The 23257-nt window shown below is 40.5% G+C and overlaps 1 protein-coding gene across 2 annotated transcripts in view; it reads left to right on the top strand.

Annotated features, from left to right (window-relative positions):
- Nucleotides 1-14508, top strand: part of TBC1D4 (TBC1 domain family member 4) — a 167665-nt gene extending 153157 nt beyond the window's left edge. For both annotated transcript variants that reach the window (XM_087814297.1, XM_087814296.1), the window contains 5 exons: nt 2401-2645; nt 6271-6430; nt 8125-8294; nt 10057-10233; nt 12198-14508. In XM_087814297.1, coding sequence (XP_087670423.1) covers nt 2401-2645; nt 6271-6430; nt 8125-8294; nt 10057-10233; nt 12198-12431 — 986 coding nt within the window. In that variant the 3' untranslated portion in view covers nt 12432-14508. The remainder of the gene's footprint in view (nt 1-2400; nt 2646-6270; nt 6431-8124; nt 8295-10056; nt 10234-12197) is intronic.
- Nucleotides 14509-23257: the final 8749 nt, after the last annotated feature.

Consider the following 23257-nt stretch of genomic DNA (forward strand, 5'->3'; position numbering starts at 1 on the left):
ATAACAGATTATTCTGTGGAAGTCATGAATACATCCCTGTAGGATGAAGGAAAAATTAGCTGTCATGATGTTATATGAAGGGGCAATTACGACCTGGGGGAGAAAGTCCAGTGACAGCATCATAAAGCTGTCCTTGTAAATGCTGAATTTGAAATGACTTAAAGTAAACATAGTATAATTTAAAAAATTGTGTCTAGTTCTCTAAATTAACATATTATAATATATATTTTATTATTTTAAAATATCAAAAATTTTGGATTAAATATTGTACATTGACATTTGACGATTTCATCTGTATCCCTAAAAGTTGGTATGTTTAAAATGGACAGATATGTTGCTTGAGCCCATTTGGGAAAATGAGGGGTTACCTTTTATTTGGAGTCACCTCATATTAGGGCATATAAAAATCACTGGCCAAAACCCAGTTTTGACCTCTGTCCCTTTTAGATGACAGCTTTGCTTGGGACAGAAGCCCAAATAGGTTAATAGTTTTGAGCCCAATAGAATTAAAAAGGAGAATTTTACAAAGAAACTGAAAATTTTAGTTCTTGTTCTGATTTTACCACTGAACTGTGGTTTTAGGCAAATTACTTTGCTTCTGAGTCGCAGTCCTTTCTCTTAAGTGAGGACCTGAAAGTAGGCAATCCCTGTGTACCTCGCAGACCTGTGGACCATGACGCTAGAAATTGAGATGATACATTTAGGGCTAGTCAAGATGTCCTAATAGAAGGCGAGGATGAGATCAAATTATAGGGACTTATTTATATAACTTATTTATAGTTTTCTTTAGCAAAAATTTAAACTGAGAAATTAAATGATAATTTTAAAAACTGCTTATTGACTCTACTTGTAGCTATCTGTGTTTCCTCAGTGTGTTCTTGTTATTTTCTCACATTTTCCCCTTACTTGCTCTGCAGAATTAATCTTATCAGTTCTGGGGTGAGGGTGGGGGTGGGGTGTCAGTTTTAAGCACATGTGGTGGAAAACATTTAAATATCTGGAATTCTTACAAGTTTTAACTAACATGAGCAGTCATTTCACAAGGAAGCTAACACCCCCTTCATTTTCATGGCACAAGGGAAGTCCCGCACTGGTGTACACAGCTTTGGTGGTGAAGGTGGGCTGTTTCACTGTTTAGTACCAGCTTTTCAGTGATCCAGGACTGACTGTGTTTGCTGGCTGAAGTGTCTCCACGGTAGTTTTATACCCAAAGGTGAATTTTAGAGGGGAATTTAAAAAAATACATATTTTTATTGATTTTAGAGAGAGAGGAAGAGAGAAGGAGGGAGAAAGAGAGAAAGCGAGACATGGATATGAGAGAGAAACATCAATCCGTTGCCTCGTGCATGCACCCTGACCGGGGACAGAACCTGCCACCTGGGTATATGCCCTGACCTGGAATCGAACTGGTGACCTTTTGTTGCACGGGATAACACTTAGCCAAGTGAGCCACATGGGCCAGGGTTAGAGGGGAATTTTTTTGAAATCACCTTGACCCTTACTTTCCTTGTCCTTTGGGATATATAGAAAGAAAGAAAAAAAAAAAAAAAAGAAGAGGTCTCCATGGCTCATGGAAGTGGGTTAAGAAACAGAGAGCAAAAGATGTTTGAAAAAGCATTTCCTGAATGATAGACTGAATGTAAAACAAAACAACCCCCAAAAGTCCCTCCAGTGTCATATTATAAGAGAAACAGGAATAAATCTTCTTAGGACTACTAAGATTGCCTTTTAAATAATATTGTACCTCTTACAGAATTCTCATTTCAGTTAGCGGGTGGTCTTACTTTTTTTTCCTCACCTGAGAATGTTTTTTTCATTGCTTTTCAGAGAGAGTTGAAGGGAGAGAGAGAGAGAAAGAGAGGGAGTGAGAGAGAGAAACATCAATGTGAGAGAGACACGTTGATTGGTTGCCTCCTGCATGCGCCCTGACCTGACCAGGGCTGGGGATCCAGCCTGAAACTGAGGTACATATCCTTGGCCACAATCGAACCTGGGACCCTTCAGCCTGTAGGCTGACGCTCTAACCACTGAGCCAGACTGGCTAGGGCAGCAGGTGGCTTTTATATGATCTTAGAATTTGCCTTTATATTTTATTCTCTTGAGATCTCTTCTGGGTATGTCCTTGATTTGTTTGTAGATTTTTTTTTCTAGGTAGAAGCTCTGGTTAGCATAAAATGTTTACTTCTCTGTCTTGTAAGTGGAGATATAGTGGTTATCTGGCAGGTAAGACTTGGGACTTGAGAGAGAGAGAGACAGACAAACTTAGTTCCATGGGTACTCCAAGCAGTTCTCACTGGTTTGAAAAAGAACACTTATTTCTGGAAATCACTGAATAGCAATTTTGCTCTGGTCTCCAAAGCATCAGAACATCTCAGAAATGTCTTTTTTTTTCCTCTGCAGGAAGGACATTTCCTACTCACCCTTACTTTTCAGCACAGCTCGGGGCAGGGCAACTGTCGCTCTTCAACCTCTTGAAAGCCTACTCACTGCTGGACAAAGAAGTGGGCTACTGTCAGGGGATCAGCTTTGTGGCTGGGGTCCTGCTTTTGCACATGAGTGAAGAGCAAGCCTTTGAAATGCTGAAATTCCTCATGTATGACCTAGGCTTCCGCAAGCAGTACAGGCCGGACATGATGTCGCTGCAGGTGAGGCTGTGGACATTCACGATGAATGCGTAGAGTTTGTACCAGAAATGTTAGTGGCAGCCTTCTAGTAAGTTACAGTGGGTTTAAAGAAATTTGGACCCATTGTCTTGGAGATAAACCTCTAAGTATATGACATCCACGTGCAGAATAACTTTTCCATAAATTTCCTGAAGTGAGTAAATAAGCAGTTTGGGAAAGGTCGTGGGCACTCCAGTCTCTGCCCCTAAGTCCACACGTTACATGGAATAATCAGGTCGTTTTCATTCACTTTTCCTCAACTTGTCAGTTGCAAAGAATCATAGCTCTTTTGTTTAAAATCTGAAAACATAATGTCTTTATTCTCTTGCTTGGCATGCAATAATGGCAGATATCTGTGTCATGGTGACTCTTGAGCTTACCCTGTCTCCCCTCTTTTATCTTCAGATCATACAGGCCCTTAGATAGGAAAAAGTGTTCAGAGTGGGTGGTTCAGTTTCAGCTGCTGTTCTTGGTGGGCTCTGAAGCAGCACTGTTAAGACTTTTTGGTTAAGTTAGGTACAGCTGTCTTCAACCTATTCAAATGCCCTGTTTACACATTTCTCCTCTCTAGTTTCAACTTCAGTTTCCCTAGCTTACAGGTTTCTATCCAGAAGTTTAAATTTTATCTATAGATATGATATCCCAAACCACCACCACCTTGCAATGTAAAGCTTTTAGAAGTAAAAATATTAAGGAAGACTCGAAAGAGAGAATGTCAGGGTTCTCCTGCTTTGAAGTGAGGTGAGCATGATACCCACATAGTCATAATATTATGCTTTAGATAAGAAGAAGTAAAATATTTAAAAGTACTTTTAAAATATACTCTGTTTCCTGGTTCCCAGTGATCAGTGAAGTAAAATATTTAAAAATGCTTTTAAAATATACTCTGTTTCCTGGTTCCCAGTGATCAGCTCACTTAATATTTTAGTTACCAGTCCACAGGCAAAAAAAAAAGACTTTTCACATTAAGAATATTATAGTCAATGGGATTTTCTTGAGAGCATGAGTGGAGGAGTGCTCCATTTCCTTTACAGAAGTGAAATTTGTGCTTGGGAGATAGGGCTTTGCTCTCGATGTTTGGTTTTCAGGTATAAGTTCATATGAAGGGTGTTCAGCAGGATACATGAATTAGATACGGTGATTTGATCCCTAATTGATGACTATTCATAGGTCTGTAAACATTCCACAAGTGAAATAAGAATGACTATGGAAGGTTTTATTTTTCACTTTATTTCTAGACAGTTTACCTGTATCTCATATCAGATAGGAAGCATTGGGGCCCTTGTAAGGAATTAAATAGCTCTGATTTCCAGAAAGACCAGTTTGGTAGCTATCATTAGAATTTCAGAGAACAGAGAGTACTTGTGAGTAGTTGACGTTGGTCAATAAATAGAAAGGTAGATGTAGCTGTCACTTTAAAAAATGCAGTGATTTTTTTATTTTAAAATGTCCCATCAACTTGTCATTATTACAAATTTTTATAAGTCAGACTTGTACATTAATTTGATGTGACTTGCAGTTACCAAGAAATGTGTTATATCTGTACTTATGAAAATGAAGCTGTTTTAAAATCTTTGTTGGTCGCATTGGTATAGGGCACAAGATAGGGGACCCTAATCTAGGAGACTGTTTTCCTCTATAAAGTGAGATACAACCCATTTCCACTTTCTAGAGCAAGAAGTGTTTTTTATCCAATCATATGAATTTCAGAAGTGGAAGCAGCAATGGGCTGGAGCTCATCTGATAAGATTTCTCATACCTGCATAGTGGGAGCTTGGGCACACTGCAGGCTCTGTCAGTAAAGAAGGGGGGTGAGGCCTCTTCTAACTACACCTCATCATCTTTTGTGTCGGCTGTTTATTGTGTTGAGTATAAAAGTATCATATCTTTTTATATGAAGTCTTTGATCTCTCCATTTTTCTGCCTTCTCATGCCCCATCCTTCTCATCTGTACCTGCGTCTCCCCTCTTTAATCTGAAGATTTGCCATGTTATCTGTAAGGTAGCATGGAAGAATGATTTATTCTTAGAAAATGGCATTTTATTATTAAAATTTCCTTTGAAAGAAGAATGAATTGTGTTTTTATTTGCCTTTTTCAAAATAAATTTAAGGTAAATATACTTGGATGGAATGTTCTCCACCCCTAGTTTAGAATGTAGGGTTCTTTTTGGAAATATTAAACATTGAAGTATTGCTTCTGGATCATGATCATAACTGAACAAGAACAGAATGCTTTTGATGCTATGCTTTCTTTTTATTCTGCTAAGTATATTTCTCTAATTTTTGTGCTGCCAATGTACTTTGACATAACTTCTATTGATATAACTCAGTATGTTTAGTTTATAAATTGTAAATAGCCCAGGGCAATATATGATATTTTTCAATATGATTTATTAAGATAATAATCTCATTTTTAAACTCTTATGTTTGCCTGTAGCTAAGCTCCTTACTTTATAGCTATGACTTCCTATGGCTCTTTCTTTCCTTTTACAGTTTGTGTCAAAAAATTTAGTTTCCACAGATACGTGTTATAGATCAAGATCAAACAAATAATTTGCTCTATTTATATATAGTACTTTGAATTTTAGTTTTGTGCTCTGGAAACAACAGTTGATGAATTTACAATATAGCTGGTTATTTCAATGTATTTTTATAGAGCTAACTATTTAAGGGTGATATTTTTAGATACCTTCTAGTGAAAGAAGTTCTGCTAGATTCTATAAGATACTGTATACATTTCACATCAAAATTTCAAACTGATATAACTGATCAAGAAACCACTACTCAATCTGTTACTGTGTGGATAGAAATAAAAATTAAAGCCCAGTTCACAAATTTGTTTATTATTTGCTACTGTTTTAACCTTTAGCTACTCCAGACATAGTTTGAAAGTTGCTATATGCTGTCTTTATAATTTCTTTGAAATACCAGTAATCAACTCAGTAGCCACATGAAATAATTTTTTCTTTCAATACTAGAAACATTCAGACAACACTTTTTGCTTTAATCCCCTTTTGTCATGAAAAATAAGCTGCTGGAATACCTTGGACATTAGAAATTACATCTCAAACTTTTGACTCCATAACATTCTAAGCCTAGCAGTGCCTTAGCATTGCAGATTGCCTGGTGGGCCTAGGCCAGAGCTCCATCATAAATCAGATGCAGAGCCCAGCAAATAAGGTCAGGCTTTGCTTCTGAGCTGAGTGTGGCAGATTCTTTAGAATGGAGACTTTTCTGGGATTGGCTTGAAATTAGAATGAGCCTCCATGGGAATTCTGAACCAGGGCAGTTCTGATTAATACCTTCCTACATGAGGAAAAACAACCATTTCTATATATATATGTTAAGCCAGAACACACATGATGGCAAAACTTGCTCAATAGTCTTACATGACCTTTCTGTGACTTGCTTTTATGACCTCAGTTAAGTGAACTTGGACTTTAATATCAACTTTAACATAACAATAAAAATAAAGTACTACTTTTATTCATTTGAATATATATGAGTTTGTCATTAAATATTAGAGTAATAAAATTAAAGATTTTGTATTTTATGTACCCTCAGGTAAATGCATAATGTTTTATTTTCTTCTCCAAATTAACTTTAGATTCAAATGTACCAGCTGTCCAGACTCCTCCATGACTATCACAGGGAGCTCTACAATCATCTCGAAGAAAATGAAATCAGCCCCAGTCTTTATGCTGCCCCCTGGTTCCTCACCTTGTTTGCCTCTCAGTTTCCATTAGGATTTGTAGCCAGAGTTTTTGGTAAGAGATGCCGATGAGCAAGTGGAACAGTGTAATTTATTCCAAGGGATATACTTCTAGACAATTGTTTTTATCATGTATTATACAGAATAGCAGATTGCTAGTGGAATTTAATAAATGATCATGGCTCTAGTCTGAGAGTAATTTGAAACCATATTGGTCATAAATAAAACTTATATTACAAAGGAAAGAAGAAGAACCAAGCTCCTGTATTTGAGTGAGCTGTATTGGAGCCCTTACTTTCATTTATACCTAAAAATCAGAGTATACTTTTTAAAAAATCCAAACTAAGAAGTTACTCTGTATAATTTTCCAAGTTTTCATACATACCTTCCCAACCTCTGTGTTTTTATTTCTTCCCCATTGTCTTCTTCAACATGGTTGCAAAACACAGAGAAACACGTTCTCTGACTGGGTCAGTGGAAGCATCTATATCAATGTCATTTCCAATGGCATTTCTTAATCTGACCTTTTCTTGTTAATGAGGTAAATGCATTGCTTGAGTGAATCTCCTTTCGTGCCAGAGCAGTAGTGGTGCCAGTCTCTACGACAGCGTGGCTCAGGGAAAAGCATTAGGCGTCGGCAGTAGGGCCTGGGCAAGTTATTGAGTCCTGTCTGGCTCCATCACAGTGTCAGGCACCAGGACTGAAAAGAGAATAGGACTTGATATGCTCCCTCTGGGGGCCCTTAAATCTTTTCTTTTCAGAGACTAGTTTACCAAATCAAAATGATGTTATGATGTTTCAGGGCCTCTGTCTTTGACTTACATTGGACGCTTGATATATCAGAATTCAGGAAAGAAATCTCCCCAGTAGTCTTGTTTGTTCCTGTGAGCACATATATGAAGGATGCTGTCAGCTCTACAATAGCTGCTCAATCCTTTTCGTTGAATTTAGTCAAGAATAGAGACTCTCAGGAAAGGGAAAGATGCATGAGCAAGAAAAGTGACCATGTTTATAGCAATTGTTTCAGTTCCCTCTTTTTAAAGACTCCAGAGGGAATAGAATGCTTTTGATGCTGTGCTTCTTCCATTCTGCTAATTAGATTTCTCTGATTTTTGTGCTGCCAGAGTACTTAACATAACTTCTATTGATATAACTCAGTTTGTCTAGTTTACAAATTGTAAGTGGCGTAAGGGAAATATGTGATTTTTTTCAATATGACATATTAAGATAATAATCTCATTTTTAAATCCATATGTTTGCCTGTAGCTAAGCTGCTTTTTAAAAATATACTAGTTATGACTTCCTGTGGCTCTTTCTTCCTTTTACAGCTTGTGTCAAACCTTAGTTTCCACCGATAGGTGTTACAACGATCAAACAAATAATTTGCTCAATTTATATATAGTACTTTGAATTGTGCTCTGGAAAAAAACTGTTGCTGAATTCAAAATATAGCTGGATATTTTCATGTATTTTTATAGAGCTAACTATTTAAGGGTGATATTTTGATGACACCTTCTGGTAAGAAGAATAAACATCTGTATGTTTGTTTCAGCCATATTTTATTTTTTGTTTTTAAATCTAGGTGATTTTGCCCAATTTTCTTTTGCAATATATTTGGTGGTTTCGTGCAGTAATTAAAAAGAACAACCACAATAAAAACACACACAAAAATACTATTAGCACCAAGAGCATGCTATTTATAGTAGTGGATGCATAATTTTGATTATGAAAATTATCTCTTTTTTTTAGATATTATTTTTCTTCAGGGAACTGAAGTTATCTTTAAGGTTGCACTCAGCCTACTGAGCAGCCAAGAGTCACTTATAATGGAATGTGAAAGCTTTGAAAATATTGTTGAATTTCTTAAAAGCACGCTACCTGATATGAATACATCTGAAATGGAAAAAATTATCACCCAGGTATGTTTTAAAGGATAGTAATATGATACAAGATTATAAAGCAATTTCCTCTACCTAATTATATAGTAAATGTTTTAGCATAAAGATGTAGTTTTGCTTGACAGGTGTTCTTTTATTTGATCAGATATATTTTAATTAGAAATGAGACTGTTGTGAAATTTCTGTATTGTGACAATTTCTGTGTGGCTGTCTGTGCACAGGAAAAGTGGTTCAGTGCTACATAATGAGTGTTCAGGCATCTTTCAATTTAGACCAATGGTAAGACTAAAGATACGACTGATAAAGTTAGGGAGACCTAATTAAAATGAGACCCACTTACCTTCGTAACACTTTTAATTTCTGTTAAAAAATATAACCAGGCATTCTTTCATGCCAATATATGTAGCTCTATACCGTCATTTTTAATGATTGTGAAATAGTCCATTGTGTCTATACATACAAGTAGGGAAAAAGTGATACTTGTTTGAGAGGTATACCAAGATTGTGCAGAAATCTCATTTAAATTCTAAGATTTGAGTATATCTGATTGTGGAAGGGTAAGCCAGATTCTTTGTGGGTTCTTTCCTCTCCACAGTGTTAGTGTAGACAGCATTGCTTAAATGGCAGCTCTGCCTCACCTTCCCTCACATGTTTAGACTAAGGTGGGGTTACCTGTCCTCTAACTGCCAAATAACTTGTCTTCCTATTTGGCAACAATATGGGAGAGCGGAGGCAGCTGGATTAAACCCTATAGCTCTGCAGTGCTGAGTGCATACTGTTTTGAAGATTCTCTGTGTGGTAAAATATTTGGTGTCTCCTAAGAAGCTCACATGGGTTAGCAAATGGATCAGAGTGTGTCATATGAGACCTTTCTGCCTAATTGACAAATAACTAGAAGGGCTTTGGGTCTCATTGTTATAGAAATACCCTTTTCAATTGCGCTTACTAATCAGCAAAGATGACCTCTAACAAAGATAGAAGTTGCTCAGTAACTAATGTTTATCTGGTGTGCTGCATTTTGGGATATAGTTACTAGATTATGTATATTTTGGTTGCAAAATACCTCTTTTTAAAAAAGACAATTTTAGCCTGTCTGGGTGTGGCTCAGCCATTGAGCATCGACCTAGGATCCAGGGGATCGTGGTTCTCTTCCCTATCAGGGCACATGCCCAGGTTGCGGCCTCGACCCCCCAGTCGGGGGTTTGCAGGAGGCAGCCAATCAGTGACTCTCTCATTATTGATGTTTCTCTCTCTCTCTCTCTCTCCCTGAAATCAATAAAGATACATTTAAAAAAACAAACAAAAACTGACCTTTTAAAACAACAACAAAAAACACAAACAATTTTATTGATTTCAGAGAGAGGAAGGGAGAAGAGAGAGAAACATCAGTGATGAGAGAGGATCATTGATCAGCTGCCTCCTGCATGGCCCCGACTGGGGATCGAGCCCACAACCCGGGCATGTGCCCTGACTAGGAATCGAATCTCGAACTCCTGGATCGTAGGTCGATGCTCAGCCACTGAGCCGCGCTGGCTGGGCTACAAAATGCCTTCCAGCATTAACTTATTGTAGTGTCTTGGACTCATGATGAGAATGTTTCATGTGTGTAGAAATAATGTTTGTCCTTACATTGACATTCATGCTTGCTGTTCTTCCTTTTGGTGTGCTATACTGTTCCTCATTAATAAGTATTTGGGAGTCTCCCTGAAACACACCAGAGGCACAGGCTGTATCTTGGTATACGTGCTGAAGGCCAGACTAACCTTTGGTGTCTTCCCGGCAGGTGTTTGAGATGGATATCTCTAAGCAGCTGCACGCCTATGAGGTGGAGTATCACGTGCTGCAGGATGAGCTGCAAGAATCATCATATGCCTGTGAGGACAGTGAGCCTATGGAGAAGCTGGAGAGGGCCAATAACCAACTGAAAAGGCAAAACATGGAACTCCTAGAAAAATTACAGGTAAACAGATAAGTGCCTCCTGCCTATACAAGGCTGTACTGGGAGTGACAGGGATGTGACATGGATTAAACAATTGCTGGTGATGGGCCCCATTGTGTGAGACTGTGTCCAAGTGCTGTGGGGTTACAAATGCACATATCAATTGAAATATCACGTGGGAGAGGAAATGCACACTCACAAAAGAGTGAAATGGCAATTCAAGGTAGAATCTGGTTAAGTATCTAATGAGTGTTGCACACAGAGGGTGGGACAAAAGTAGGCTTACAGTTGTTTGTATGGAAAATAATATAATAATAAAATAACAATACAATAACAAACTCGATGTATCACGTATTCACAACTGTAAACCTACTTTTGCCTCACCCTGTGTTTGGTTAAACTCAAGGAAGGAGGGCTTGCGTGCGGAAAAAGGGGGATTCTCTGGGGATCTTGGGGCTTGAGCCAACTCTGAATGGCTGGTGGGAGTGATGAATGCGGAGTGGGAAGAAGATGTGGCAGAGTGGCAGGGTCAGCGTGGTTCAGTTTCTGATTCATGTTGGGGAGCAGTGGGATAAACACGATGGAGGCAGAATCGCAGATACCTTCCCGGGTGAGGCAGAAGAGCATCCTGTTGAGAGGTAAATTCTTCCAAGTTTTTGAGCCATGCTTTAGAAAGACCAGATGAGGACAGATTAGAATGAGGAGAGAAGGTAGGGGGACCAGCTAGAAATCATTTGCACAAGTCTGATTGGGCATGATGAGAACTGTCTAGAGTAAAACTCACAGAAGTGGGAAGGAGACACACTTGAGAGAATGGAATGAAAACGTGTGATACATAATCCCTGCCACCAAGCAGTGTACAATTACCGAGGCGTATAAAATATTATATATTTGTTGCTAAATAAATGCATATTTACGACTGCAATAAGCAATTTAATAGAAATGAATATTTCACATCTGCAGATTATATAATGTATGCTGTGTGTTCAAGCCCTGAGGGGTGGGGCTTAAGAGTGTCCAGTGGAGGGGGAGGTTAGAAGGTGAACCTTCTGGGGGGCAGGGAGATGATTCTGAGTTAGAGCTTCAGCTCCTAATGGCTTCTTGGTTTCTGATAATCCATCACTTCCCAACATTGCACCTGTTCCCAAACTAGAGAGCACTGCAACCTACTTCTGTGTGGTGAGTGCTCTGGATCAACTAGGAGAGAAACAGCTCAGACATGAGGGAACGCTAGAGTAATTGCTCCCCAAGAATAGGAACACTAACTTCCTTTATTTCATCTTACATTAGCTCTGGCCCATAGGACATTTTATGCCTTTTCTTAGTCAAAAAAAAGAGTCAACATTTGTTTTCAAAAGGAGAAATAAACAGTTGGGGTGTCTCTCGTTATTACATCGATATTTCAATAGTGGTTAATTGAGCCCTTCCTTATTAGGTGAGATGAGCTCGCACCTGCTTTATATCATAATGATTTTTATTAATGATTACAAACTTGTTCATTGACAATTCAATGTTGTCATCATGTCTGTGTTCCCAAGTTACATGGGTACTACTGACGCCCATAAAAACAGATAGGATCCTAAGTGCGTGCTTAGAAAACCCTGCATTTCCATTTAAGGGCTAAAAAGTCCCCTTTAGCACCTCAAGGCAGCATCTGAAATTTCCCATTTCTCCATCAGACTCCACTCATTCCAGGGCACGCGGCTGTGTGGAGTGAGGACCCTCACCGCCTTGGGCTAATGACTTAATGTCGAATTTTTGGTGTGTTCAGTGAAATGAGATGTATCTTGTTAGTATCGTAATTATATTTTTGAGAAACCTATAAATCTCCGTTTCATGAGAGGATTCAGAATATTTGCCTCACGTGCTATTTTATTAAGTCATATGATATGATTGTTTAATATACGTAAGGTCTGGCTGCTGCTACAGTGAAGAACTGGAGTCTTCACATTTTTGATTTGGAGGATTTTTTTCTCCCCCAACAGATTGCTCATGCTAAAATCCAGACCTTGGAATCCAACCTGGAAAACCTTCTGACCAGAGAGACCAAGATGAAGTCTTTAATCCGCACCCTGGAACAGGAGAAGATGGCCTATCAGAAGACGGTGGAGCAGATCCGGAAGCTGCTGCCCGCCGACGCCCTGGCCGACTGCGAGTCGCTGCTGCGAGACCTGAGCTGCAACCCCAACAACAAAGCCAAGGCGGGCAACAGGCCGTAGCTGGGGCGGCGCCCTCTGCAGAGTGCGCTCCGAGGACCTGGGGGAGGACGGTCTGCGCGCCGCTGGCCCCCTGGCCCCTGGCCCAAAGGAGCCACCAAACCCGGTGCTGAGCCCCGGCCCCGGCCAGTGGGCCTCGCTCTCATCAGTTTGCCAATCCTAAGCCATTGTACACAGGCAGACTAATTTCTGTTGTTGACTATGTACATATATAAAATGGACATCAGGAATTCATGCTTTCGGACAAAAGGAATAAATGTATATTTAGAGCAATTTTTTAAATCAAAACTTCATGAAATCCACACTAAAGGGAGGTTGAAATGAAATTCCCCTTAGACACATTGTGAAATCATCTCATCTTTGTAGTGAAACAAAGCTAGAGAATCTTTGTATATTGAAATATACTTGAAAAAAATGAATGTATTTTTTTTTTCTCCAAAGAACAGCATGTTTCACTCAGTGGTGGAGAGGTGGAAACATTTGTGTGACTTTATGTGTGTCTGTCTTAAAACGTATTCACACGGTATGTATGAGGAAGATGACTGTCAATCAGCTCCTGTGGTTTTTTTCAAGAACATGGGGCCCTCCTCCCCACCCTACTTTGTGCCAACTGACATGTTACATCTACATGCATTTTGAGTCTGCTTAGGCATGACTTTGGACATGCCCAAGGAGAAAGCAGGACTGCGTCTACCACCCAGTTCAAGGTGAAAGAGAGCATTGCTAATTCTCTAGCAAATTAGACCAGCATTATAACTCAAACTAAAAATACCAGGCCTCAGAGTTTTAACTCAGGACCTAAATTGTCCTGATTGGTTTTTTCCATTTCTATTTAAATTAGTCCCACATTTGTCTCCCCTTTACTTGGTGCCGCAGTTGGTGATAGGATTTACCATTTTCCCACCAAAATGTGGGAGCTGTTCCTCTTCTCTACCTTAAACGAAGGACAAAGAGATGCAATTATGATTGGTTTTCTAATGATGACATGCTGTGTTCAGACACTTTTTTTTGGACAATTAATAGAGTGTAATAAGCTCATAATCATCTTCCCCCTCTATGTGAAAATTTTTGAGAACTGTGAAATGTTTAAAACAAGCTGTCGAAATGCGTTGGAAGGAAAGGGGAAAGTGCGATACAGCCCTCCTAAAACCCACAACTCTGTGTTTGGACTCCCCACTTTCTCGGCTACAGGTAGTGCGCTAGAGGATGTTGTCGCGTGCTAGGTGCACGGAAGGAAAGTGATGTTCAAGCACATGCAGGTCTGTTTCAGAGATGATTCTATGATAGTGCCTCTGGAGGTGGGTGCAGCATTTTTGCCTCTCCAAACAACACTGATCATGACTGCTTTTTGCAGTACTTACGTTATCACAGATGGATGATCTGGGGTAACTGTCTTCGAAGGGAGTTCGTTATACACAGGCTACACTGTAGAGTAGCAGAGTCAAGCTCTAAAGGTTTTGGACAACCTTGATGGACAGATGAAGAGCATCTGATACCCCTCCACACCGTTACTCAGTGTAACCATGACGACTCTTGTTACAAATCAGCATGCTCTCTAATTCAGCCAGTTTCTTAAAAGAAAATGAAATCTTATTAGTCAAGTTCATGCACTTTTAGGGTCTAGAAAATGCTGATACTAGGTACCCTGTTGAGTTGGGGCCGCTAACTGATTTGTTGCTTGGACTTCTCCAAAATGTCTCTATTTGTAGGAGAGATTTTTTCCTGTGAGGAATATGAAAAATATCCTCTGGTTACTCTCGTGATGAAAATTACCTGATGTGTGTGTGATACACGGGCGGTAGCCAAGAAATCTTCAAGTTGGGAAAATAAAATTTTTCTTTGTTCAGTTTAAAGTAAATTTCATTCTGGATGTTCAGAGGCAGCGTCTGAGTTGTCTTATGGTGTTCAGAGATTGAGGTGTCTTGGATACAATATTTTTTTTGAAAGTGAATTTCCTTTTCTTTTGTGATTTTTGTAGATGCTGCATCAATTATGCTTCATGCATTGTTACATCTTTATCACATCTTCATCGGTATATGTAATGTCTAATTCATTTCCAATAAATACATTGCTACAGTTTCCTTGGCTTCCTTGTTTTACTTTTGTTTGTAATAGGAGAGAAGAAGCTCTTGGTTAGAGTCCAATACAAAATATGCATGGATTGGATTGTTGCTACTTAAAATTGGTTTACCGATCATTCCTTTTAATAGAATCAGAGACAACAAAGATAATTTTTTAGAAACACTTATGAAAATACATCGTTGGTTACCCATTTTCAACTTCTTGCCCAATGGAGCAGTTGGCTGGTGAATATAAAAAGAAAAGGAAAACCACACTGGCAGATGTGCATTCTACCCTTTTGTTGTCTGTGCCCACTCATAAATAGCAAGGGAGAGGAAGACAATACATTTTTGTGTTGTTATTTGTCCTCACTAGAGGATATTTTTCCATTGATTTTTAGAGCAGAAGGGAAGGAGGGGACAGAGAAAGAGAGGGAAACCAAAAAAGAAAGAGACATCAATTGGTTGCTCCCACACATGCCCCGATCAGGCAGGTACTTGCTCTTTTTTTAAATTATTATTTTAATTTATCTTTATTGTTGAAAGTATTACAGGTGTCCCATTTACCCCCCCAGCATTGTTCCCCTCCCCCTCACTCCCACCCCCTCCCCAGGACGTCAACCCATTATTGTCTGTGTTCATGGGTTATGCATGTATGCATATAACTTCTTTGATTAATCTCTTCCCATCCCAACCCCCTCCTTCCCTCTTCCTTCTGAGATACAACTGTCTGTTGCGTGCTTCAATGTCTCTCGGTCTGTTTTGTTTGTCAGATTCATTTGTTCATGAGCTGCTTCTTCAAGAAGACCCTTCAACATTTCCTGTAGTGGTGGTCTGGTGGTGATGAACTCCTTTAGCTTTTTCTTGTCTGTGAAGCTCTTTATCTGACCTTCAGTTCTAAATGATAGCTTTGCTGGGTAGAGTAATCTTGGTTGTAGGTTCCTGCTTTTCATCACTTTGAATATTTCTTGCCACTCCCTTCTGGCCTGCAAGGTTTCTGTTGAGAAATCAGCTGACAGTTGTATGGTAACTAACTGCTTGTAGGTAACTAACTGTTTTTCTCTTGCGGCTTTTGAGATTCTCTCTTTGTCTTTAACCTTTGGCATTTTAATTATGATCTGTCTTGCTGTGGGCCTCTTTGGGTTCCTCTTGTTTGGGACTCTCTGTGCTTTCTTGACTTGTAAGTCTGCCTCCATCAACAGGTAGGGGAAGTTTTCTGTCATTATTTTTTGAAATAGGTTTTCAATTTCTTGCTCTCTTTCTTCTCTTTCTGGCACTCCCATAATGAAAATGTTTGGCTGCTTGAAGTCCCAGAGTTGCCTTACACTATCTTCATATTTCTGGGTTCTTTTTTCTTTTTTCTCTTCTGGTTGGGTGTTTTTTGTTTCCTCATGTTCCAAATTGCTGATTTGACTCTTGGCGTCCTCTACTCCACTGTTGATTCCCTGTAAATTATTCTTCATTTCAGTTTGTGTAGCCTTCATTTCTGACTGGGTCTTTATTATGTCATTGATGATCTCGCTAGTTTCCTTAAGTCTTCCTAAGATCCTTGAGCAGCCTTATAACCATTGTTTTGAACTCTGTATCTTTTAGCTTGTTTGGCTACATTTCATTTAGTTCCTTTTCTGGAGATTTCTTCTGTTCTTTCCTTTGTGACATATTTCTTTGCTTCCGCATTTTGTCTGCTTCCTGGTGTTTGTTTCTGTGTATTAGGTAGAGCTGCTATGTCTCTTGGAATTGGTAGAGTGGCTTTGAGTATTAGGTGTCCTGTAGGGCCCAGTGGCTCAGTCTCCCCAGTCACCTGAGCTGGGTCTTCTAGGCGCTCCCTTGTCTGTGCTGTGTGCACTGTCCTGTTATAGTTGAGCCTTGGTTGCTATTTGTGTCACTGGGAGGAACTGACCCCCAGGCCAACTGGCTGTGAAGACCAGCTGCAATTATAGCCAAAGAGCTGCTGTGCTGGAGACACCCCTATGGAGCAGGATTTACTTCAGTGGAGCTTTGATGTTTGCCAAGTGTGCCCCTTGAGTGTCACTCGTGGATGTGGTAGGGTTGTAATCCAGCATGGCTGAAGCTGATCACTGGGTTTACCGTCTCTGGTGCCTCCCTTAAGGTACAAAGTCAGCCTCTGCCTGTGCCCTGCCCAGGGCCAGCCAGCATGAGCTACACAGCAATCCACAGATGGCTGCTACTTGTGTTGGGCTCAGAGGTGCCCAGGAGAGGCCAAGCGATGAGCCAGTGCAGGCTGCCGCTAGTGCCAGGCCTGGGGCCACTTATCGAGAAGTATGGGGCACCCTGAGGCCAGCTGCTGCTTGTTTGAGAGATTTTAGGAAAGCCCTAAGCCTGAGGCTAGAGAGGCCACTTGCATAGAAAAGCCACTGGAAATGGTTCGGATGAGCTTGCAAATGGGAGGGGAGGGGTTTCTGGGAATCGCCAGGGTGGGGCAAAAGTTGTGAATCAGGTTGATGGAGATACAGAAAAGGCGCCTTCCTGCTGGCTCTTGAGGGGAGGGCTGGTCAAAGAAGCAATGGCCTCCGCCAGCTCTTCTGTCTGGGAGGAAGCCGCCCCTCCACCTTTGGCCCTGACTCCAGGCAAGTTAGCTCCTCCCCAAGTGTCCCAGGTCCTTTCAAGCTGCTGCCCAGCGCTGGGCTCAGAGGGAGCACGTCCGAGTGAGTCCATGTGCAGGCCCTTTAAGAGGAGCTGCTGGGGCTCCCGCAGCCTCCGTGACCCTCAGCCACAATTCCTGCAGGTTTTTGCAGCCTGAAGCTGTGGGGACATCTCTTCCCAGCCCTGGAGCCCTGGGCTGGGGGCCTGCTGTGGGGCTGGGACCCCTTGCTCCTCTGGGAAACCTCCACCGCTGAGATTCCCTCCTGGGTTTAAACTTCAGCACTGGGTGTGGGCCCGCGGCCGTGTCTCTGATTCAGGCCCCTTCTGCCCGCCCCTGTGTCTGTGCCCCTCCTCCCGCTCTCGGTGCTTCTTCAGCTCCCTGGTTGTGGGGCTTCTGTTCAGCCAGATCTCAGGAGGCTCTGAGTGATGGTGGTTCTGTATTTTAGTTGTAATTTTGATGTGGGTGCGGGAGGGGGCAGGTACTGCTGTTACTACGCCGCTATATTGTTGTCTCTCCCCAGGTACTTGCTGTTGACCAGGAATTGAACCTGTGACCTTCGGTGCGCGGGCCGGTGCTCTAACCACTGAGCAACACTGTGGGTCAGGGCAAGATAATACATTTTTAAATTGGGTTAGCTTCCAAATCAGAATTAAGGGACTTATTGGTTATCATATGAATGCATTTACATAAAACATATCTTCAGTATATTCTCAAATATTTTTGAAATCTAATAAAAGGATACTGCATCTTTTTGCTAACTTTAGGACTAAGACTTTTAAGTATTTTGCACAACATGTAGTAAACATTTTGAATGCCAGTGTAGGCTTGTGTGGTATGGCCTCCTAATATCCATGCTGACTTAACACCTTTTACCACCGTTGCACTATTTTTTTCACTGTGCTCGATTAAGAACAGGAAATATGTCCTGTGAAGTATGTAGTCTTCTACCACAATGGGTTACTCTTACCTAGCTGTGATATATTGAGAAAAGCACTGAATGTAAAATGGGAAGTTTTATATCTGAATCTTGGTTCCAGCACTCTTATTTATTCATTCAGTAAATCGTTCTTGTAAGCCAAGCTAGACGCCGAGTGTTCAGAGGTGGAGAGATACAGTCTTTGTCCTCACTCAGCTTGTGGTCCAGTTTCAAGGGGCTAATTAGAAAACAGGAGAGTTTATACCATCACAGGTATGCAAAGTAGGGAAGTGATGCTCAACCTGAGCCTAGAGGAGCCAGTTGATGGTGAGCAGGTTGTGTTAAGCAATAGGTGGCCCAGGGAGGGTGGTGTGTGTCTGAAATGATAGCTCATTCCTGAAGTAGGCAGTGTTTCCATGGGAAAGTGGTGAGACCCAAGTCTCCTGACATGCAAGGAGTTCTTAGTAGACCTTGTGAAGGAGTTTGAACTCTACCTAGGGAGAAGTGGGAACCATTAAATAAGGCTAGTTACCTGGAGAGAGATAATGACCAGATTTGTTCCAATCCATTTTGTACATTTGGAAAGAAATTAGGGAATGGGAGACTGCAGTTAGGTAACTGCGGCTAAAACCTTGACCAGAGAGGGAGAGAAAGTGTAAAAACCTGATCTAGGGCAGTGGCCTTTGGGAACGCAAGCCAGCCTAGACTGGTCTCAGTGATATAGTTAGTCTCTGAAACCTGCTAGTTTTGCCCGCAAAGTATTTGCCCATTTCCGCCATTGCTACTATAGCTACCTTATTTCCTGCCCTTGCTTTGGTGGGTTAAACTGAGACCATCCCCCATTTCTGGGGGCAGTTTTCTGAGTCACAGATAGTAAGCCACTTGGTTTTGGTTTTGTTGTGCCTGAAATGCAAGCAGCAGGTGGGGTTGAATGTCTCAGACAAAGAGAGAGGAAGGAGCTAGGAGAGAGGGAATCATCTGGAAGCACAGGCAAAGACAATAGAAGAGACATTGAGGGGGGATTTTGGAGGGAAATGCTGGTGGCTCTGATAGCCTCTTCCCCCTCCAGCCTACCCATGACATTCAGTGCAGCGTCTGTTTCTTGGTGCTCCACACTGTGGAACCAGATTTGCTTTGCTGCAAACCCTACTTCAAGGTGAGTGCAGCTCTGGAGGGTGAGCCAAGGGGAGCCTACCCAAATATGGGTTACCACCTCTTACCTGGACTGTGCCTCACTTCAGGCAGAGGGGCCTTCCTGAAACCTAAGCCTCACCAAGGCTACCCTCACCTTAAAACCCTTCAAGAGCTCTTCTTTCTTCCCAGGATCATCCAACCTTTAAGACGATACATTCGGCCTTTCATGAGCATCTCTGATAACCGTTCAGCTTGGTCTCTGGACCCCCAGGAAGGAGTATGCATATTTAAAAAGCTAACTTCATCATTCATTACCTTGTTTTAAAAACACGTCTTTCAGTGGGTTTTGGTAAATTGAGAGGTAGTTGTAGTTTTATTTAGCATTTTATGTTTCTTGATGGCCTAGTATGGGTCAGGTATTTTTCGAAATATTAGGACCACAAAAATGTCTCCTCCTTAACTTCGAGCCAGTTCTTATCTGATAAATTCACAGTTGTTATGAAAAAAATCTGAGTGATGGTTTGTCAATTGTGAAAGGACTCTAGTCTTAATCTTGTATCACAAATATATGCTATGTGCTGTAATTTATATTATATACAGTATTTACAGTATTTACTGTAAATATGTTACACATATAACAGAGCTATCACATGGTGTACTTCATGAACATTATTTACAAGATAATGTGGATTGTACTTCCTGGATCTGTGTAATATACAGCTGACAAAATATATTACATATTAATATAATTAATAGGGTGTCCCAAAAATGTATACACACATTTTGAATAATTATAAAGGTAGTGTTTATTAAAATACATTTCATTTTCAAAGCTGAGGTCTCAGCTGTTATACTGCGTATACATTTATGGTGGGCACCCTGTATATTGAGAACTGAGACCATGTATCCCACACAGCTTATGATCTGCATTAACATGATTTTACTATTCCACTGTCTTCATTGGCATAATTTTACTATTCCAGGAGACTCTTATCCAGACAACAATAATAACTAACAATAATGATCACTATTGATAACTTACTATATGAATGTATCTTTATGTGAATTATCTCATTTAATTTTTGCAATATTTCTGTGAAATAAAATACACTTTCTCCTTATTTTATAAATTAGAAAAAATTACTGCCTATTCTGACTGCAGAACTTGCTCTTTCAATGACTGTCATACTACCAAAGACTTCCTTGGGCTAGCAAGCTATTCTCAGGTTTATCTGCATTGCATCATCTACAAGTCTCAGAATGTCTCGCCATGTGGCTTCTTCTGCATTTGTTTAAGTTAAGAATGCTTCTCATGTTGGTTTTACTGGGATAGCTGGTCAGCAAGGTGTTAACATCTTTGAAATGAAAGTCACTCCAAAATTCTTTGTAGCTGCATTTGTTTCTCTGATACCTAGTTTCTCTTCACCTAAGAGTTGCACTGTCCCTTGGGGTTTAGGAGAATTTTAATTATTATATAAACACATGCATTATACAATCTAGGATTGCTGTCTAGAGAACTCAAATTTGGAAGCCATACCTCATTTTGTATTAATAATTTAATTATCAGAACTTTGAACAGGAGGAATAATCAACTAATTGGTGATTTGAAAAGCCCTGACTAACCTCAGGCATGTCTGAAATTTGCATCAATTAAATTCAATTCATCCAATGTTTACTGAACATCTAATGTGTATACTGTACTTGGGAGAGAGACACAGATGACTACCTCCATTTCAGCTTGTTGAGTTCCATAAGATATGTTTGAAGCTTTACTTGTGCATAAATGAGGAAACAATTAGTTGTTCCCAGGAGAGCAGGCAGGAAAGCAATGGAAACTTTAAAGTGAGCCTCAAAGTGTCAGAAGAGAATCTATAGGGAGGTAAGTGTGCGTTTGAAGGGGGGTGGGGGGTGGAGGGAGGAAGTGTGAAAGGCATGAGGACAGAGACTATTAGCTAGGCTTTGACATTCCTTGATGAGCTTTTCTTCAAACACTCTACCTCTGCGTTGCCTAATTCAGTCTATAGCAGCGCCAGGACCTAAGTTTTTCTGACTACCCACAAAACCGGAGTTTTGTATGTACAGTGGGGAAGGCCACCTAAAGGACGTGGTCTGAGAGCCATCCTGGAAGGGACTGGTAGGAGGGCAGCCCAAAGGCCCTCTCAGGCATTTTAGCTTTCTGGTGACTACTCATCAGCAATCACCCGTTGTCTCAGCAACAGAGATTTGCACTTGACTTCAAGTCTGGGAAACCCAAGGCATGCATTGGGAGTGTGGCTGTTAAGAATTTAATTAAATCATTCCAATTCTGTTGGGTTTAGTCTTTAAACTCTGACTATTGAAGTACTTATTAATTGCCCAGTTCCCTCTGGAGGGTTTTGTCATCCGTTGGCCCGATGATTTGGGGCTTGTTTCCCATTAAGTGTATGAGCTGAATTATGAATGGGAAAATATAATCTTGAAACAGGTTTTCATCTACATTTAAAAAAGATTAATTAGTTTTAATATATAAAGTATGTAGGGATTTATTCAAGCATAGATTGGTATAGTGTTATTACTTGGTTTTCCACTAGATGGCACTATTGTTTCAATTTAGTTGCGTTGATCTTTGCTTTCTCTGGAATGGGCTTCATGGGACAACGAAGCTCCTTGAGTAAGTGTAGCTCACCATTCTGCTTCCAGGTAAAGTATCTCCAATATAGGAAAACCTGGCTTATTTAGAAATGCCTTTGGGTAAAGTACTTAAATCTCCCCTAGGAACATCCCTAAAACTTAATTCTCTTTATTGTCAAGAAACTTTTATATCAAACCTATATTTTTAATACTGCTGATTAAACACATTTCTCCTTCCTCTGTTCTCAATGGAGGTGAAGAAAAGCAGATCATCTCCTTATATATAAAAGTCTTTCATATACAGAAGACCAGCATAAAATTGCTTTACATCTTTTTTTCCTTAAGGCAAAAATAATATAGTTTCTTATAAGTTTTCATCCCATTTCTTCACCATCGTTCTGCTTAGTTTTTCTGAAGTCTGGAATCCCAGTGGAATCCAAAATACTCCAAAGACTTTGGATTTCTGTTCATGGCTTATTTGCTTGTTAGTTTTCCAACGTTTCAGCAATATGACCTAACAACAGTTTCTTGGGGGTTTCAAACAAACACAGAGAATAAGGCTAATATTGGTTGAAGACCCCATAGTTCATTCTGATGTTGACAATGGAGACTAGAGTGGACAGGAGCTCATCAATGCTGATTCGTCCTGGCCAAACTGTCTTCGAATGCACCATGCTCTTTCCCACCTCTGGACCTTGTTTCCTCTGCGGGGGTGACTGTGACATCCGTGCCCTATGCTCCTTCCTCTTGCCTAGTTTCTACACATCTTCACCCACAGGTGAAACATCATTTCCTCAAGAGTCGTTCCCGGAGTCTACCAGCCAGCACCTGCTACCCTGCAGACCATGTCATGTATCCCAGAATGGCCTTCCTTAACATCCTGCACTTCTCTTTTGTAGAATCTTCCACGCATGTAGCGATTTAATTATTTGTGACACCTGTTTAACGTCGGTTCCTTTTCCCCATTAGACTCTATTTAAAGTTAAGGATAATGCCTGGTTCCACCCCCCAGCCCCAGCACTTTACTGGGGCTACAGCAGGCACATGGTGGGAACACAGCTGGCCTATTTTGAATAATGGACTAATTTCTGACTTATTTTGCACTTTTTCCTTTCCAGAGATATAATGGTTCTTAGGAGAGCAATGATCAGGAATCGGGATATAGACAAGATCGTGGCTTATTAAGAAATCTGAGAGAAAAGTCAGGGACGTAGATGGGGAGGAAGAGAGAGATACACCAGTCTGATAAGGAAGGAAAAGCCAGATTTTAAATTTGGTACTACAGGCAATTAAAACTATCGATGAGTCTTTAAAGACAGAAAGGATATGATCAGGTGGTTACGATTCACTGGGAATGCTGAGTGGTTCGTGGGGACAAAGAACATTTGTGCTCATGAAACCAGATTTTCTCCTTACCAGGCTCTTTGACGGAGTCGAAGAATGAATTTCACAGACAACGGAAGAGCAAGGGAAAGAGTCCAAAGGTTTATTGTGTAAAGAAAGC

The sequence above is a fragment of the Miniopterus natalensis genome, chromosome 2, assembly GCF_054644295.1.
Source record: "Miniopterus natalensis isolate mMinNat1 chromosome 2, mMinNat1.hap1, whole genome shotgun sequence".
In the NCBI taxonomy this organism is placed as follows: domain Eukaryota; kingdom Metazoa; phylum Chordata; class Mammalia; order Chiroptera; family Miniopteridae; genus Miniopterus; species Miniopterus natalensis.